Source organism: Triplophysa rosa, linkage group LG16 (genome assembly GCF_024868665.1).
Source record: "Triplophysa rosa linkage group LG16, Trosa_1v2, whole genome shotgun sequence".
NCBI lineage: Eukaryota > Metazoa > Chordata > Actinopteri > Cypriniformes > Nemacheilidae > Triplophysa > Triplophysa rosa.
In genome coordinates this window covers 2462284-2483049 of record NC_079905.1, presented here as the reverse complement: position 1 = coordinate 2483049, position 20766 = coordinate 2462284, and the positions used below count along the sequence as shown (strand labels likewise).

At 38.3% G+C, this 20766-nt stretch overlaps 2 protein-coding genes across 2 annotated transcripts in view; one reads left to right on the top strand and one right to left on the bottom strand.

The window, feature by feature from the left end:
• fam135b (family with sequence similarity 135 member B) overlaps nucleotides 1–7804 on the bottom strand; it is a 37875-nt gene extending 30071 nt beyond the window's left edge. Inside the window, exon 1 of the mRNA XM_057354542.1 lies at nucleotides 7504–7804. The gene's annotated coding sequence lies outside the window, so the exon portion shown is untranslated. The remainder of the gene's footprint in view (nucleotides 1–7503) is intronic.
• A 579-nt stretch (nucleotides 7805–8383) lies between these two features.
• Nucleotides 8384–20766, top strand: part of LOC130566780 (collagen alpha-1(IX) chain) — a 33960-nt gene continuing 21577 nt past the window's right edge. The window contains exons 1-5 of the mRNA XM_057354546.1: nucleotides 8384–8485; nucleotides 11749–12677; nucleotides 16635–16720; nucleotides 18897–18968; nucleotides 19863–19992. Of these exons, the coding sequence (XP_057210529.1) occupies nucleotides 12652–12677; nucleotides 16635–16720; nucleotides 18897–18968; nucleotides 19863–19992 (314 nt within the window). The 5' untranslated portion in view covers nucleotides 8384–8485; nucleotides 11749–12651. The remainder of the gene's footprint in view (nucleotides 8486–11748; nucleotides 12678–16634; nucleotides 16721–18896; nucleotides 18969–19862; nucleotides 19993–20766) is intronic.

Sequence of the window (20766 nt, the reverse complement as noted above, 5' to 3'; positions counted from 1 at the left end):
CAACTGCCCGGCTGTCCGGTCGTCAGCTGCTCAGCCCATTGTGAGTAACTGTGGTTATCGTGTTTACCTCTGTTAGCACAATGAAATGAATAGAGTGATGAAAGAGCAGACTCTGTGACTCAGGAAATCACCGTCTCTTATTACTCAAGCACTGAGTCATCCTTCACAATATTTGCTCCTGATGAGACAACTGACAGTGGTGAAGTTTCTTGACGTGATCCCAAATCATAATGATGACACTATTCATCGATGAAACACCCGCTCAAAGCCACTTTGGTTTGGCTGAACTTCTGTGAGTCTTAAGGATAATCATATTTGATAACTTATCCCTGCACAACAGGGTGTGTAGTCGATGTGACAAGAGTCCAGTGACATTGAGGACGAAACGGTGCGAAAAACATGGAGAGTGACTAATAATGATAATTTATGGTAAAAAATAAAAATCACGAAATATTTCGAGATAAAAACGAGATTTTTTTAACACATTTTTTGTGTGAAATGTAAGTAAATATTGTGTAAAATAAATGTTCATTTAAATTAAGAAAATGTAAACATCGTATGTGCTATTATTGATATGATATGTTTATACATTGGCCAATATATATACTGCTTTACAAATATCAGTATACTGTATCTACCTTCTTTCCTGCATTTACTGTATAATCTCTTCTTCTCTTGCACTGTTTATTGATTTTTCAATTTAAACTTTATTTTCTGTGCCAGATTATACCAACTCTTCCTTATTTTCTATTGTATGCTAAAAACTATTTAGGAGCTTCATTGTGATCATGACACAGAATTAAAGGAAAAAAGAAGAAAAAATAGATGAATAAAATCAGCCAATATATAAAACACATTATACAATAATGTGGAAATGCGTTTCCCCTGCAGGTTTATTAAGATGTATTAAGGCGTATTCTTATCAGATCTGTCTGATAAACTGCAGTGACAGCTTGCCAGCGAGTTTGCATTTTAAAGATGTTCCTCTTTCATTGGGGGGAGAACAGTGCAGACCGTCTCGAATCAAACTGCTCAAGTTGAAAATCTGTTTCCTTACAGAACACTGCAGTCAAACATGACCCTGCACTGACCCTTTTACACAATGTGCACTTCATCGTTTTCCTCTAATGTTACATCATTACAGTCAGATTCATGTGACCTTACTGAGGTCAAAGTTGAGCGGTTAAAATCAAAGTCAAAGAGACATTTTTCAACTTCTCCAGGGTCTCTCAGAAAGCTGTAATATGCGACCGAAACCGAATTGTGAGGAATGATAACTGTTTCCGTCATTTCTCACTGCAAAAAATGACATTCTTACGAAGTGTTTTTGTCTGTTTTGTAGTATATTTTTGTAATATCTAAACATTCTTAAATCAAGATGCACTTTCTTGACAAGAAAAGTGACCTAAGATATTTAATCTCTTTTTAAAGAGAAAAGTATAAGAATGAAGTAAGTTTATGGTAAAAACAAGCAAAAAAATCTGCCAATGGGGTGAGAAAAATAAACTTCAATTAGGTGTTTGAGAAAAAGGTCAAACTAAACTCAAGTTTATTTTTCTCTTACCCCATTGGCAGATTTTTTTGCTTGTTTTTACCATAAATTTACTTAATTCTTATATCATTTTTCATAAAACAAGACTAAATATCATAGGTCACTTTTCTTGTCAATTGTCATATTGAAGTTTTAGATATTTTTACAAAAAACAAGACAAAAATGCCTAGTAAGAATGCCTGCTGTTCTCAGATGGTCACTTGTGCCTGTAAATATAAACAATTTTGAACGTGCAGATTTTGATTTCTTTCTTGTATTTTGTTGTTTGAATACTTGTAAGAAACTCAACACCAGCATTAATTACAACCATTGCCGAGTCTTGATGTGTTCACACGTTTAGGTGTGATCTGTTTAAATAAATCTGCAGGAAAACATCGGCGTCCTTCTGTACTGTAGTACAGGGTTTGATTAATAACCGCCGTTGTCTTATTTACAGAGAAAACTAGAACACAATTACAGTGTGTGTCCCTGTTTAACGCTGGGAAAGTGTGTGCGTTTTTCTGATGTGTTTTGCTGTGTGACGGTTTCCTATTAATAAACAGAGATGTTGACTGACACAATGTTCCACCCTGTTGGCTTCACTGTCAATATCCTGAAAGCCTCTCTGAGACGGGTCTGAGAAACACTGACCTCTGACACAAGCATCATGTATACCAATGCATAAAGTGAGCCAATAAAGCAAAAGACACAAACTTATTCATAAGAACAGAACAGAATTAGTTTTATTAGTTTTTTATTTGTTTAAAATGTATAATGTCTAGTTGACGTGTGCACTAACCGGGGCTCACACCAAATACGAATTAAGCGATTTGCGATTAAGTAAATTGCATACAAAGTCAGTGCAAAGACGCAAACTCGTGCCGGGCAATGCGAATGATGCGAATCGAGCGGTGCGAATGATGCAAACGCGTGATATTCGCCTTAAGTCGCGGTCAGACTTGACTTTGAGCATGCGAAGATCGTTCGGACGGTGGTACGAAAATGGGCGGGCGCGATTCCTCCATTTTTTACATTTCTGTACCGAGAGGTCACGCTTTGATGTGAATTCGCAGGTCAGAGTTCACCAAACTTGAACTTTGCTACGCAGCGAAATGCGAAATATCGTTGGACGGGCTTGCGTTTCCGGTCTGTTGCATTCGCATGCGTATGAATGGAAGTCAATGGAACGAAAAGTCAAGTGTGACTGCGGTATTACTCGCGTCTTCCGCTCATGTTGAAGAATGTCAACCCCGAGCGAGAAATTCGTGCGAAGAGCTCATTGACACCTATTGTTTGACAAGTCGCGACGCGTCACTCGCGCAAATATAACGAACTAATCACGTGAGTAATATAGAGCAAGCAAAGCAATGGCATTTGGTGTGAACATGCCATAAGACAAATTCAAAGCATTTGTGGCAATATAGAGAAACATTGAGTCTTGCTAAAATGTAATTTATGATATAATGCACAACCACATTTTATAGCATTTCTTAAAGTTTTAGATTAAGACAAAGTATGTCAGTTGCCATCTGAGGACACATTTTTTTCCTGAATGATAATGATGATAAAAGTAATATTTAGACAATGTAACACTTATCTAAACATATTTAAATAATGTAGTAAATTTTGAAAATAATATTGTTTCCACTGCACTTTTTGAGCGAGCTTTCATTTAGTCATTTCCAAGCGGGCCTAACATTACGCTCCCAAGGTGTATTATGGGATTGTTGGTTGATCTCTGGCATTGTGAGCAACATCACCTGGACTTCTTTCGCTAGTGCATTTCGAGTGAAGGTAAGCAAACATTTTATATTACTTTTTGTGGAAGTTTGACTTTATTTTACCTCAATACTAGTGTTGTGCTGTTTGTGCAGTTCTTGTTTTTTAGTCTGCGTGAACTACATAAACTCGGTTTGAATGTTACTATTTTTGCTGTTAATTAAAAGTTTGTGTGGAATTTTAAACGGTTCACTTTCAATAATATTCTGTATTTCATCTCTCTTCCTGTGTGTGTGCATCATAAAACCCAACTCAAGATACTTGCTCGACGTGCGTGTTTAATCAGTCGTGCAGGCGGTGGGTTTGCTTTGAGTGATCTATGGTTTCATTCTGGCCTGTGAGATTCTGTGTCGCTATCTGAGTGTGTGTTTGTCAAAACTTGAATTGCTTTTTCCATGAATAGGTCCTGAAAAAAGCCTGTTTTCCTGTGCGAACAACTGCTTGGCTATGTGTTTATATTAAAAGGTCATCGAAAATGAAACCAATGAAACCTGGATTGCACGAAGTGGAACGATTAAGCAACGAGAACAATTCATCGCACTCAAAGAGTTTCTCAGTTCTTCTAGAACTTGTCTCGATAGTTAAGAATCAAATGTGTGGTACCTTTTCAATGCTATAATATGTTCTTATATTCTAGATTAATAAATTATATTTGTTGGTTGACTCTCACATAAACTGTGACTCTGTGGTGCCACACAGCAACACTGGATCAGTCATTTGGTGTGAATTTGAGATCTATTCTATCAGTCTGTATCGGGGCATGTGAAGTGGACTCCTGGTGGATAAATCACACACTTAAGTTTCATTTGATGTGTGCTGTTCATTTCGAAAGCCCAGGTAACAGATAACAAACCATTATACTATGATTTTTAAGTCTTATAAAAAAGAGGACTATTTTAAGCCGGTGCTGGAATGAGATCACAAATCAATTATGATAAGAAATCAAAGTTCATACCCATAAATAAATAGAAAAGCGTATTGCAGTAAAACCGCTGATTTTGCTTAGAGAATATTTTAGTCTGCCAGCGTCAGCAGGCACAGAGCGCTCTATTTGATCTTTTAAATGGCAGTGAATTAAGCTATTGAACCATACTGTTAGATCTTACAGCATTTGTGAACTGAAATGACTCTGTCCATTACAGCATGAGTCATGTGCGGCTGGCTGATCTACACTATACGCGTCTATAAGACAAACAAAGGGCTCTAGTGCACAAATTGAGGTGGGGTGGTGATCCGGACCCCCATGTGAAAGTAGAAATAGATTTTGGGGTCAGCAAATATGTTTGTAGTGGTGAACATAGGATTAATTCGCTGTTAATAACAAGGTGATACATTTTATGAATTACATTTTTACAATAATCAATGATGTTTTAATGTGTTTTCAGAAGTGACTACATTTTTAAACACAAGATTCTTGACCTTTAACTTTCACGCCGATAGCCATATGATGTTTTTGTTAAAAGTGGGGGACATTTTTCTTAAACGTATATGTTACATTTTTAAATGTAAATGCAAATTCTGCCATCATTCATTTACCTTCATTCCAAACATATATGACTTTCTTTCTTCTGCAGAGCACAAAAGAAGATATTTTGAAGAATGTTGGTAACAACACTGGTCCCCATTGACTTCCATTGTAAGGACACAAAACCACATTTATCAAAATATCTTTGTTTGCGTTTTAATCCACATGAAAGATGACTCTTTGATGAAATATTTTTTTTATTTTTTTGGGCGAACTATCCCTTTAATCATCTTTGAAAAGAATATAGTTATAGTAATATACTGTATTTGAATTTTTATTAACATTTGATGTAAACTTCCGGCTGATTAAATAATAACTGGAGAAAGAAACTCTTATAGAATCGCATCCAGCTCACTTGTCACACTGGAAAACAAGTTGGACGCGGCATCTTCTGCAGTATGCTTTTAAGATGTAAGCTCACGCAGGTGTTGCATACTGCACACAGTATACTACATCCAACTCTCTTACAAAAATAACTGTGATTTTGCGTTCATATACTGAGACGAATGAAATGACAGTGGTTTGATCAGGGGTCTATGCTACTGGAATCATGTATTGGGTCAGACGTGCACATCTCTGGTAGCAGCCTGCAGCGCTCTTAAAAGATTTATACTGCATGCGCTTGACCCTGCGGGAACAATGTGATAGTGTGTAGAGATTATAGAGAACACGAGGGAGTCACAAGACCACATGAGACCGGCCCGAATGCAAACTGTTACAAATCCACACAGGGAGAAAATACTGTACGCATGCTATCTGATGTTATCACATACAGCTATCCGAATGACTGCATTCAAATCTGGCTTCAACCCAAGTGTATAAACCTTTTATATAAAACAGATATCATTCTTAAAGTGTGCACATGCAAAGTCATGTGTGTTTGCAGGGTGTGCACATATGTACACTGTTCTTTAATATACTGTACATGCATGGAAGATTGTGTTTATATATCAGGCACCAGTACTTTAGACCTTTTACTGTGAACAAGTCACACAAAATCGAAGTCTGATTGTGTATGGTCATAAACTCTGGAAAAGAGTTCATCGCGTGTTGCCGTGACATGCCACACGTGGTTTGGTCACAGTTTTACTCCATGCCCCTTACCAAGTGGAGCACAGCAGGTTTCCGGCAACAAGTAATTTGTCTGTCCTCGGTGACAGCAAAAAACTTTTCTGCTTTGGTGCAACACATTCAAAGCCGAAACAAAACATATTTGATCTTTAAAATGCCAACATGTTTTAATTCATACCTTGATTCAGATATATGAGATGTGTTGCTGTCTCATGCTCTGCCTGTTTAGAAGACTGTATTAGTTTAACATGAATTTTTAAAGAAGCCTTTACCCTTATTTGGTCTTCATAGCCCCATAGAAACATTCAGAAAGTCTGAATTATTCAAACCTCGCAATGAAATCAATCAGCACATCATGTATGAATTGATTCTGTAGACAGCAGGCGGTCTGAGTATTCTAGGACTGTCTAGATTTGTCAAGATCATCTATGAGAGTTAAGATAACCGTTAGCGCTTTCGGCCAACATTCCCAGAAGGTCATTCCGCCTCGAGCGGTGTAGACAGACCTGGCCGATCGGGAAGTCTGCCGGAAAATCTGCTGCTTCATCGATAACAGTGTGTTGGTGTCTGGGGTATTTGACGTCCTCTGACAGGCCTGGGCCGTGTCCGTCAGATGCATCGAGAAGTGTCCGGGTCCTCTTGGGAATCGCAAGTTTGCATTTGAATGTCACAAGCCCTCGGTCATCAATTTACAGAACAGATTATTCCGGATTTTACAGCGGCCTGTAAATGCCAGCCTGAGTCAAATGTCACGAGCAGGATATTTAGTTTCCTTGTGCGCGAGGCATGTTTTGAAAAATAGATCCGCAGCCTGGCTCGCGCAGCGACCGCTGTGCATGTCAGATTTATTGACCTTCACCGAAAGGTGAGTTTGAATGCTACTTGAATGTGACATCACAACATTTCATCACATAAAATTATTCTGTAGTTAATATTTGAATCTGACCAATGCACTGTAACATTTTTTTTGGGGGGGGGAAGGAGAGTGAAACCATGGTCAAATTCCAGTGGTTTTGTTATGTTCTGCAAGAACATTTCATTCCACAACAGAAATTAGCTTCCTTCAAGAGTTTTCTACTTAGAATGTGTCATCAGTTGCACACAATCCATATTATGACTCATGTATGTACGTTTCAGGTTGACACAACCCAGTTTATGATATTACCAACTACACGTAACCTTTCTGACAGTGAGCATGCCACTTACCTATTTGATAACAGAAAGCAAATGAGTGTCCCTTGAGCAAAATCAAATCAGATCTAATCCGGCGTCTAGCACGCAGTGTACTGCTTATATCCACAACATCAATCAATGTCCTCCAGCACCAGGGTCTGTGGTCTCTCTGCTGTTTATAATATGATCTGATGTGTTTGTTTAATAGAAATGCATTGCTGAGACTATGTTAAACTGACGAGAGCCAGATGGCCGGTGTTGCATTGGCAGAATACGCATCCAATATGACCACAACAGGGATTTACAGATATATTCCTAGCTCAAGCAACGATCAAATCAAGCCAAACCAGCCAGTCCACGGTCGATCTGAGAGGCAAACACGGGCGAACAATGAAACAAAGACGATTAATGTTCATATTCTTACCTGCCCTCGCGACGACGCTGCTGCGCGACCCCGGAGACTTGATCCGCGCACTCGCTTTGATCCTATGTCATTAAGTTGTGAGTGTGTTTTATGAAAGAGACAACGGCAGGTCTCGGTGTTGATACGGGCATGAGCGGCTCGCGGTTTCTGCTGGTGCTGATGCTGAGGAGGCTGCTGCTGGTGTTGCCATGGCGATCATTCAGGTCCCGCGCGCTCTGCGGCGGCGCGCTGCGTTAGCCCACCTCCAGAGATAATGTCCAATCCGCCTAAGTGCTGCTGCGCCACTCGTTTGTCCTCTCTCTCTCTCTCTCTCTCTCTCTCTCTCTCTCTCTCTCTCTCTCTCTCTCTCTCTCTCTCACACACACACACACACTCTCTCTTTATCCTTCGAGGTGGATGAATGATAATGTTGGGCGATAAATCGGTCTTTGTGCAGACGCACGGTGTGTACGAATTAACTTACGTCAGCGTCTTAAATGCGAAAGAATTTAACTTTACACACGATCAGGGAAAACAAATGTGTGGTCTATAGTACTTCTAGCTTTATTTGTATTACATTAACCTATCAACGTGTACGTTTCTTAAAGTGAAAGTTTGCTCAAATAGTGCTGAATTAGGTAAAAAAAAAAAAAAAGCTTTTCTTTGTGAGTGCGCATAACTTTTGATATGTTTTGTAAATGACAAATGAGTATGACCATATTAAATCTTTTTTTTAAGTTTCAATCATCATTGCAAAAATGTTTTTTTCTCTCTCTCTCTGTGTACTTTATGAACTGTGATTGGTCACATCACATGTCAGTCATACAGCTCTTCCTATCGAGGTGGGCGGTTCTTGACCATCTTAAGACGCAAACGTCTTTGGTCATTTGCCGCAGTCAATAGACTGGTTATATAAGACAACTTGCTCATGTAGCTACTTTTTTAGACATTAGATTTGAGGCTTTGAGTTTAACTACCCACAGCTGCAGTAATACCAATTCAAGTAAGTACTGTATTAAAGTACGTCTTCAACTCATAATCAGAATGCTTATGTTACCCATCATTCTTTGCATCCACACTGATGCTTGTTTAAACACACGGTGTGTATTGTGCATATAATTTATGCAGGTGTGTTTTGGAAAATGATCGTATAGGGGTCTGCACCTTCTATGCGGTGTGGTGCGTATCTTGCGTACATCCTTGTGCGTGTTTCTTTAAAAGCTTTTATGGGTGTTGGTTTCCCAATAACGCAGCATGTTTCAGACTGCCAACAGACTCTGCAGGTGTGCAGAGTGTGTTATGAGCTTATCTAAACTCTGGACCATCTGGTCGTGGACAGGCAACTTCCTGATTTTATCTGAACACAGGAAATATCAAGTATTGAGAAGGTCAGAGAGGCTGCATAATCTTAATAGAATTCTGTGTGTCTCTCCATTCGTCCTCAGATTCTCCCAGTCTGAGCTTTGAATTCATACTGTAATACTGCAGCCCAACCAGAGAACACCATGTGGAGTAATGAATCCCACAATGCAATGTGCTCGATGTGACCTTCCATTTTCAGTGTGATGCAAGCAGAGGCGGATTAACCATATGGGCAATTGGGCAAGTGCTCAGGGGCACCAAGACTTTAGGGGCACCAAATAAACCCGCAATACAATATATATATATTTTTATAAATGTACATAAGCACTTGTTTTTTAAGACTTAAGTCACGCATCTGCGCTAAATAGGCGTGGCACCATGTGCGGGAATACCCCCACTTTCAGATAAAATGGTTCTGTCCTCCGCACTTTTTCGACACACCTACGCCAAAATTCCCGCCATGTTATCTGGTTAGTTACATAGATTTGAGTGAATTAACATTCAGCCAATCACAAGTGACTGCTATTAGGCGAGTCGTCTTTCGTGTAGCCTACAATTAATCTTCAAACAGATTGAAGCGGGAACGATGCAGAGCGCATTGTTGTAGCGGAGCCTAAAAATGCGGGGATTAGCACTGATTAATAAAGGTATATATACATGGCATGCGTCAGAAATAAGATGTTATAGTGCCGATAATGTATGCTAATAATAGTACGTGGAGGTAAGGCCACTATTGAAGATCCAAACCTGGGTTTTAAAGTGAAAGTGAAGAACGGTCGGTGTCTTCACTATAGCAATCAATTCATATGTGTCCTTTTTAGTGGTGTACACTTTTATCTTAGTACTTATGTGATCGTTTAGTAAGAAGAATATACACATACTGTGCTTAAATAGAGCGTTTGAATAGCTGTATAGCAGTTATAATAGTAACAATAACGTTTCATTGCTATACATATACCTAATAACCTTGCTATACATTGTAATCTGGTGAATGCCACTTTGGTGAATTAAAGTCCCAATGTCCTGAAAATCTGTACATTGTTCCATTGTCCCCCTAATGTGAATACATACATGCAAACTATAGTGTGTGTGTGCGTGTGTGTGTGTGTGTGTGTGTGTGTGTGTGTGTGTGTGTGTGTGTGTGTGTGTGCGCGTGTGTGTGTGTCCCTGTACCCCCATTTTGTGGCACGCACAACATTTACACCTGTTAAAAAAATCACTAACATTTTTTTAACAGGTGTAAATGTTGTGCGTGCCACATCAAAACCTGAAATGTAACATTACAACAGAAAGCAGGTGCCCCTTAACTACAGTAGGCCTAATTGTTAAAGATACTTAATGGAAAAGAGTTGTTTTTGTGTTATATTCTACAAAAGTGTCATGTTAATGTATAATTCTTGTAAAATAGTATATTGTAAATTGCTGAGTTTCATTCTTATAAAATCTTTTAATATATACATCTTTTAATGAGTGGATTCTTGCGTGTGGGTTGATGGGGGGGCACCTCTGGGGCTGTTGCCCAGGGGCACCATGAGGTCTTAATACGCCTCTGGATGCAAGTATTGTCAAGTGTGATTTTAATATCTTTTGTAAAGGAATCATTTAATTTCATTATTTGATTGGACTGCCAAAAGTTTAGTAAAATGTTTAATTTCCGCATCATTAGAACCACTCTGATATATTTACAGATTTATTGAGATTTATAATGTATATATTTTTTAATGTCAGGAGAGCATCAAAAAATGTAAACATTTTACACAACACAATATTTTTGAAAAATGCAAAAATATTACAGGTAAATGTCATTTTTGTCCTTAGAAATTATTCCAACTCATCAAATTGCAACAGTCTCACGGGAATTCGTGACATTGTCGCGAACTGTAATCTATTCATTCTTGTTTACTGACACGAATTTCCCCTTTTTTTCGTGTCACCCACCACGACTTTCAATTTAATGTATTTTAATATGCGATATCGTTCATGTGTATAAATATATATCAACGCAATCTGATTTTACAAGGTGGCTCAGTCGTGTGAAATCCAATTTCCTACGATCTCATTGATATGTTTTGTTACAATTTGACTTTTCCCCTGTGACGTTAGGTTTAGGGGCGGGGTTAGCAGAGCCATTTATCGTTGCTTTGCCACCTCATGAAACTCGCGTTTTTAGCAAAATTAGCCTTTGCAGCTGTGATTTCTGGGTTTGGGGTGAAGTAAGGTGTTGGTTAGCCACCACCTAAAATATGTACGACTTCTTTTGATTTCGGGTTATAAATGTAAATACACACGCAGTCTGTGTATTGAAAGTCGTGCTGAGTGACACGAAGAGAAAGTCGTGCTGAGTGACATTAAAAAAATGGGCGTGTCCATGAACACGAATAAATAGATTCCAAATTTCGTGTCTATGCCACGAACTGCCTTGAGACTGGGTTGCAAATTAAGTTAAGCAATTTCAACTTGTTTTTTTTAAGTAAAAACAATAGTAGTGTTTAGTGTATATTGCACAATAGTACTAAGCAACACATTTTTTCTTTCTGTAATTATTTTCTACTCACTTGCTGTCTGTAAATGGAGCACATTCACAACTTTTGCCTGGTCCCTAAATTTAATGACAGGCCAGCCAGATGTGACATGATACATGCTTTCAAAAATCATTTAAAAAAGACAGAATGTTGAAGAATGCATCTTCTTTATATTCTTTTACAACATGCAAAGCCCAAAACTTTAATCTTGTGAAGATGAAGATACTTTAAGTATATGTAAGTTGAAATTTTGTCTGAGCCCTACAGCGATCCTCTTGTTAAGGTGTAAATTACATCACATTTGATGTGAGAGAAGCCAATGTAGTCGACGCAAGTTGCTTTCATAGTCCTGGTTTGATGTCATTAATATTTCTTTTCACAGAATTCTCCTCTGAGGAGAACGAAGCTGGAAGCCAAGACCTTTATAGCGAGAACACTCGAGCAAGTCAACACATCAACTTACCAGCGGCTTTATAATTATATTTTTCTATCGACTTTTTTTGCCCAAAGGCTATCTTTAGACTCGGATGTTAAATATAGTCTACTTTTCTGTTTACCGTATGAGCCAATACACAGTACAGAACAAACTTCAGACTTTACCGTATAAACATACAAATTCTTTAAAGGTTTAGAATGACATTTGGCTCATTTTAGCCATAAAAGAAAAGTTTAAAAGTCAAACTTTTGCCACATACAATGGGAAAACATTGGATTTATTGCTGCAAAAGATCTTTTCTACATTTTTTTCAGCAACTTCTCCACCGGCATGTGGGACTATTGTGAGACTAGCCCATTTCCCATCAAATAAGAAGTTTGATTCATAGATAATGCTTATCAACCAGGTGTGATGTTTTAATCTGTTTACTACGACATGAACCTACGCTCATGAACATACAGTTCTTTGTGAATTACACGACTCCCTGCAGCAGGAGACCCTATTAGCGGAATAAGCGCCGCTCGACGTGTGTTATTAGCTCTTGTGCAAAAAATGAAACGAGGTGCTCGCAACGCCTGAGGCTCAACATCTCTCTTAAACATCAGTCGTAAAAACCGTGGCACCACCCCTCAGAGCTCTCCAAGCCAATAGGGCGCCAGAAACAAAGCCAGGTCGCCCTCGCAAAAAAACCCTTAATGTGTGCCCAAAGTTTGGCACAGGTCGTCTTCAGGCAGAGAGGTCCGTGGGCATTGCTAGAGACGAACTGGAGGGTGACGACACATCTCTTGGCCAAGGGACCGAACTTCTCCATCCATTCAGACTCTCACATCCCCTTTGAGGGACACAAACATGGCTCCTCACCTCAGCCTGAGCAGGTAAGATCTTAACCACCCACAGAAGAGCATCTTAAGAGGAGACGGTGAAACTGTTTTCTTATCTTCTTCCTGAGCTTTGTTAAAACTAACTTTGGGTTATTTTCAATTCATTTTGCCTTTTGTTGAGTGTTTAAAACATTGTTTCCAAACTGTTTCTTTTCCAATTCCCTGATCTTTTTGTGTTTAGCATCTGTCTGACAAGCTAATTTCATCCTTTGTTTAGTTTCTTTAGATTTTAAGTACTTGTTTAAAACATAAATTCAGTCTCATCAGCATTTTCCTGGGTCTGGCATCAATACAGACTCTTGCAGTTGAAGATTTAGATCAACAGTTTCCAGTAAACACAACGTCGTATGAAAGCAAGTAAATGCACTCCTAGTGCAGCGCATTGCATATTAAAATCATCGGGCCTCATTCTTAAAACACTACATGAATGGATTTCCATTCTCAAGTAAACTGATGCACATTTGTAAAAAAAACTCTAAAATTTTAATGCATTTGTTGAATATAAACATTGCACAATTTACATATTACATGGTTTTTGAATAGGATGTTCATTTGCATTTCCTAGTTCTAATAGCAAAAATCTATAGCCAGGTGATGCTTTTTACCATTGTAAATGTTCAAAATCATTTACTTTTTATGGTAGCTTGTCCATTAAAACTATGTTTTACTAGGGTTCTTTAAGGACTCCCAGTTCTGCTCTTTAAATCAGGTGTTGTCTGTGAAAGAGGAATTTCAAAGTGTCTCTGTATGACTGGAGTTTTGATAAAGCATCTTTGTAATTATAGTTTACATAAACGTTGGGGAGGAACTTCCCTCAACATCTGGATGAAAGACAGCAGTCTGTTTCCTTTGAAAAACAGCAGTTGCTTAGCAAAGGAACGTCATGCTCTGACATAAATATGATGACATTCTACAGTAGACGTTTCAATGCGAAAAGTTATACATGACCATAATCTTCAATAGTCGTGGCAATACCATAGTGCAATAATTCTCATATCAGATGATAATTTCCACAAAAGACAGAGAGGCCTGGAAAAATCATGAAAATTATGTTTATATACTTGTGGATGTATGAACGACTGAATAATTGTTATATTTATGAACTGTACTATGGATTTACCATGGTATCTCATTGAAGATTTCGTTTGTTTTCGATGGGGTTTAGACGTCAGCTTCAGAGCTCATAGTCAATGACTCGCATTGAATTTATTTTGTTGGTCATTTTGACTGTTCTGCTCTCATGTTCAACTAAAATCTCTCTGATATAATAATCTGCAGTCTGTGACTCATGAGGGATGTGAGTGGGTGGAGATTTTCCCTACGCATGGATTATCACTGTGTCATCAAGAGGATATCCAAGATTTAGAAACCCCGCCTACTAATCTGATCTGAAAGAGAGAGAGAGAGAGAGAGAACTGCCTAACAGTAAAGAACTGTGGCATTCTATACATTATGATACAGTATTTTGAATTATGATCACATACCATGGTATTTACATTGAACATTTCTGTCAAATGGAAGTCAATTCCAAATGTTATGTTCCTAAAAATAAGCTTCATATTTTTTAAAACAAACCTTATATTTTGATTTTGGGGCGAAATATCAAAAGGCATTTTAGAGAATACCATAGTATCAGGAAAGTGCATGAACTGTACCTTCGATCTAAATCAATTTAAACATCAGCCATGAAAAGGAAATGTGAAAGATTTGCACAGTTTCATTAACAACAGTTTTAATGTCTAGAAATGGTCTGTCAAAACACTTGTAGATGCTCATTCAGGAGTCTGTCGTCTTAAACAGCTGAGGAGTCGAGCTGTTTTACACTATCCTTCTTTTTTCGAAGCTTTTAAATAGGGTTTGAAACGCTAATGTCTGTTGTATTGAGCGACCGAGTTGGTGTTGTATTGGAGAAATTTCAACACATGCATATCAGATTCAACTGATGTATGGATTTAGCAATTGAAGCTTTAAATTTGGTTTATCCAATCAGATCTTACAGTCAGAGATATGTGTTTTGTAATGCCTTGTCCTCCTGTAGGGGGCACTTTCGAGGGTTCGGACTGGTGATATAATGGCACTCCAAACCACCGCCAGATACGCGACAGACACCGTTCACATGATTCTAGTAAACTAGTATTTTAATGTAATGTGAGCTCATTTGCATATCTAAATGTTTCTGGGGCTGTGAAACGTCACAGATCTAAGTTGCACATCTCTCTTAAAACTCACATCTACACCAGTGGTTCATTCTGGTGTTGTTTTAGTCACGATAAGATGTCCAAAGCATGTTTTAAAGCAGAGAGGCTCTGATTCACAACATCGTCTGCCAGTGAAAAATACAAGATGTTGTTTTTCACATAATAGAACAATTGCTTGCAAATCAAAGCTGTTTATGGTGGATAACGAGACAGGCTTTGAGAGAAAAGAGAGAGACAGAGAGGATGTACAGTATGTGAGGATTCTCATGGGAATGATTCCAAATGTATACATTGTACCACCAGTTTTGTTTTGTTTTGACATGGATGCGGTAAAACTATATGAAATTAATACTGTAAATCAAATAGGAAGACACAAAAAGTCTATGAATGGTTCAGTTTGCAGCATAGAAATCCGTGCAGTTTCTAATTTTCGGTCTCCAAAAATATTAAAAAGGCAAATATCTTGCTTATTTTTTAAAGAATTTCCCAATAACTGCTTTCCATCCGTAACTCATATGGATTTGATTTTATGATATACACACATCGGACATACTTGGATGAACATTCTGTGGTGTTACAGGCGTGATTGACAGGCAGAGCCTCCACGATTTCTAATTGGCCAGCATGCGTGGGCCACATTCACATTCAAGTCTTGGACTGGCACAGAGACAAGTGTGATTTCCAATGACACCTGTCATGTAAAGGGACATTTCTATGACATTCTCCCCAAAATATATTTTGATTAGCTCGTCTTTAATCTGCACTGTGAGACACAACCCAGTCTCGAGGCAGTTCGTGGCATAGGCACGAGATTTGGAATCTATTGATTCGTGTTCACGGATATGAATTTCCCCATTGTTTTCGTGTCCCACAGCACGACTTTTTCCCGTGTCACTCAGCACGAATTTCAATACACAGACCACGTGTGTATGTACATTTATATATTTATTACCTAATATCAAAAGAAGAACATATTTTGGGTGGTGCCTAACCAACACCTTACCTCACCCCAAACCCTAAAATCACAGCAGCAAAGGCTAATTTGTCTAAAAACGTGAGTTTAACGAGTTGGCACAGCAACGATAAATTGCTATTCTAACCCCGCCCATAAACCTGACGTCACAGGGACGAAGTCAAATAATTACAAAAATACGAATGAGATCTAGGAAACAGGAATTCACACAAATGAGCCACCTTGAAAAATAGGTATGAATTCCCATCAGATTGCGTTGATATATTTATACATATGAAAGATAATGTGCATTAAAATATGTTCGACTGAAAGTCGTGCTGGGTGACACGAAAAAGGGGGAAATTCGTGTCACAAATTCGTGTCACCACAGGATTAAATTTAGACTCAACATGGATGGATGAATTAATAGGGGTGACAGGGTGTGTGTCAGTTCACCATTATTTCGGAAGAATGACACTTCAGTATAGCACAACATCTTCCTGCGGCTCTCTGGCCAATTTAAAACAACACACACACACACACACACACACACACACACACACACACACACACACACACACACACACACACACACACGATGCTGGACAGCAGATAGATTTAGGGTTGCTGAAATTAAGTCTTTCTTTCTTCATATTGTTCTGTATTTCTTCCTGTCTCAGCGCAGTCAGTTGTCTTCTGTCTTGCTGTGAAGAAAGATTTTTCTGTGACAAGCCTTAAATCTCTCTCTCTCTCTCTCTCTCTCTCTCTCTCTCTCTCTCTCTCTCTCTCTCTCTCTCTCAGGAGCCGGGTGTGGCTGCAGACATTGTTTGACGGATGTTTAACGCACATGATTCTCTTCACGCTGCTGTGTGCACCAGCTTTTGCTCGTGAGTATCTCTTTTAAGAAGGTGTTTGAAACTCTTCAGATGTTCGTGTTTGTTCATCCGCAGAATAGCATCCTTTTTACACCTTGTTTGTATCTGATACATGTAATAAAACACACAATTAAAATACTTTAAAAAACTAGACACGTTTAAAATGGCCATTATTTTATTATCTGAATATTTTGAAATGGAATGGAATAGGGACTCTTTATTATGTGACCACTTATGCTTGATGATTGACAGGTCCGAACCATCACTGTCTAAAACTAGTACTCAACGAGTCTGTTATTATTAACAAAACTGTCTACACTTCGTGTGTGATTCTTGTCGGCTTTGTCACAACTAAAATATTTGCAATGACAAAGCAAAACTTTATGCAAATGAGCAGCCTCGTGGAGTTCGAAGACGGTGATGCTGACAAGCTCCGCCTTCCTTAAAAAAGTCCAAGTTGAATAGTAGCGGCTTCTTGACTTACTGGAGATGATAGCTGTGATTTTATATGGTGTTACGTGAATGTTTCCTCTGTGTTTTTTTGGTTAGACATCAGTGTGTGGTCCTGCCCGAACCTTCCACACTTTACTATAGCGGTGGCGTAAGCATTTCTGCGGGCACGTATAAACAAACACGTGTTCCTGCAAGACGGCACGCATGCACATTCACCGCCCGCTTAGTCCCTCGTTCGCACTAATGGGTGGTTTTAAAATGACACAGGAGGATATGAGGGTTTAAAACCGTCTCACGTGACTCCCCGGGGTAAACAGCGCTATAAAACATAGGGAATGTCTTTATTTTACACTGCTACATGGTTGTTTATTTCATGCTTTCAAAAAGTTCCAGATGTCACACTGTACCTGTGCAAACTGCTGCGTCAGCCCCAATACTCCCCCCCCATCTTTTACCTCAGGCTATGATTTCACAATTCCCCGCTCTCTTATTCTGAGTGCTGCAGTTTTGGTCTCTCATCTCACAGAGCAAAACCCTTAGAAAATGTACTGACTAATAACATTCCACCGTGATATATATGTACCATTCGATTCAGATTTATTTCTATAATGCTTTTTGCAATGTTGCAAAGCAGCTTCACAGAAAAGACATTTGAGAAAAGACAGCACGTTAATATGATGACCGATGAGCACATTTGATTTCCCATCAGCTGCTTACATTAAATTAATAAAATAAATACAGATTACAATATTTGTCAGTCTGACCTCCTGAAAGCTCTCCTGCAGGCCCCCACACACACACACGTACACTTAAATCCATAAATCCTAAAAATGTTATCTTACTGTAATTATGACAAATGTATAACATCCAGCGCCTACCTGAGCATGCTCGGCTAAATGATGTTCAATGATAAATAAATTGGTGGCAAAAACATCCTGTAAAATTTTGGTTAAAGAAAATAAATCCTCAGATTTTGGCATTGTTTACGCTTCTGCATCAAAAACATTCTCCGAAGCTGTGCTTTTCATAATCAAGCAAAACATGGTTATGTTTATTCCCTTGATTTTGGGGCTTTGAAGGGATAGTTGACCTTCAAAATTTTAATTCTGTCATCATTTACTCACCCTGTTGTCATTTTGAACCTGTGTGTGTGTGATTTGCTTTCTTCTGCAGAACACAAAAGAAGATATTTTGAAAAATGTCGATAACCAAAAACCGTCGGTCCCCATTGACTTCTATTGTATGGACCCAAAACCAATGCAAGTCAATGGAGACCCACAGTTTTACATTACAAACATTTTTCAAAATAATTTCTTGTGCGTTCTACAGAAGAAAGAAAGTCATAGAGGTTTGAAATGACAAGAGGGCGTGTAAATAATGACATAATTAAGGTGAACTATTCCCTTTAATTCGACACATTTTTACATTAACATATCAATTTTGGAAAATGATAAATCAAAATGTCTTTTCTCTCTTTTTTCATTTTAAGCTGAAATGTGCCCCATTTCCTATTTCTTTACAGTTTTGTTTTTGTTTGTTTTTTAAAAAGCACTGATTTTTTTTGCAATATTTTATTGACAAAAAATTAATTTGTATATTTAAATATGATAGTTTTCAGTAAAAAGAAATGTGACGGATACAGTTTTACCCAGAAACAATCTTACAGTAATCTCTTGTGATGTCACGGCTGACCTAAAGTTACTGTACACTCATGTCACTTACACATTTTTTTCAGAGCTGGATTTGAACAGATTAGATGGCGACACTGTGTGCCCGACCATGAGGAACGGACAAGATGACCTTCCAGGTAAAAAAACTGTGTGTGTGTGTTTATGTGTGTATGCATGCAAGAATGTTGATGTTGCATGATGCAAAATGCATTATACGTATACAAATACCATACTGTATATGTGGAAAGCTCTCATGGTTATTAGTAGAGCAGTTTTAATGAGCATTACTATAAATATTTCACTATAATCTGCTATTTCTGCATAATCATATAAAAACACACACCAGAAATCATTAAGACATTGTTTGCCAATAAATATGCTGTTAATAGTTCGCTGTATGCAGTTGTACGACTCTGGTACAAAGCTGTTTGTTTTTATTAAGTAAAGATGCTGAAGCCACCGGTTGCCTTGTTTTAAGACATCTTCAGATCTCAAATGAGGCAAATAAAACTTTGGTCTCTGGCTGGCCGAACACTTCTTGCTCAGCAAGATCTTAATTGGTTGCGACTGCTTTGCTTTTAACCAATAATGCGGAGGGTGCAACCTCAAATGACAAACATGTGCTGCGCTTTGCAAACTGGAAACTGAGAGTAAGCATGTTTTACAGGCTCGACTCAAATAAAATCTACAGTCGAGATTCTTGTTTTTATGAAAGACATGGTGGACATTTTTGGTGCATGCAGTATGTAGATAAATCTTTAAAAAACTGTATTGCATTGCATTTACATAAAGTGTTTTGAGCAATCTTAAAGGAATGCTAATAAATGTTTTTGTATAATTTGGGACCATTTTAAAAGAATCGTACCATAATAACAATAATAAAGATAAATATAAAACAATATTCAATTCATTCAACCTAGATGTCCACTTTCTAATCAGACTCAGAAATGTTTGGTCGACATATTTCTAACCAGATCCAATTCTTTGTTGTTAGAATGTTATGCTGATAAAAGCGTGTTTGTGTGTTGCAGGGTTCGATCTGATCACTCAGTTTCAGTTAGATGTCATTCCCATGAGGGGTGTCCGAAAGGTCGAAGGTTCGACTCCCCTGCAGGTGGCGTACAGACTCGACCGAGAGGCCAACTTCCAAATTCCAACCAGGTGATTATAAAGCCCATCATCATCCCTCACGAAACAGACAACGTGTGAATGTGTTTATGTGCTGACCCGAGGTACAACAACTGCACAAAAGTGCACTCAAATCAATACATGATTCAGAAAGACTGCCGGAGCTAAAAATATCGCACACACACACACACACACACACACACACACACACACGCGCATGCGACTATGTTGACATATGTGATGATCCTGTTTCAGGTGTTCGATTATTAAAGGTGAGACACAGGTGTTAGCAACCCTAAACAGCTTCTAATAAAGCACACACATAGCAGAACACCGCATACCCAAACACATCGCTCTCATTTCTGCTCAGCTGTTGTCTATCTCTCAAACCTTTTGTAAAATTGTAATGTGAAGAGAAAGAGACGCTTGATCCCTAACCGTCTCCACTTTTAACTAAAAGAGCTATTACTGTAATGTTCTGGACTCGTCCCAACTTGTGTGTGCTTATTGCAAACTCATAGTCTCGTAGATAAGCGACGGATGTTCTTGTGTTAAACCTCAGCGCTTGGGAACGATAGTTATCTTCAAATATCTGCGCTGTTAAACCAGATGTGTATTAAGTCTAGTTGTAAGCTTGTACGTAACTAGCTGTAAAAATAATAACAATCATTTGCAAGGATTTTATGTGTTGGCTTATTCATATGAATTCTTTCATATTTCTTTGCTTATTTGTTGTTATTCTATTTTATTGTGGCTGTAATTTAACTATTGTATTGTAGCTCTATTGCATACTACTTTCTTAACCTT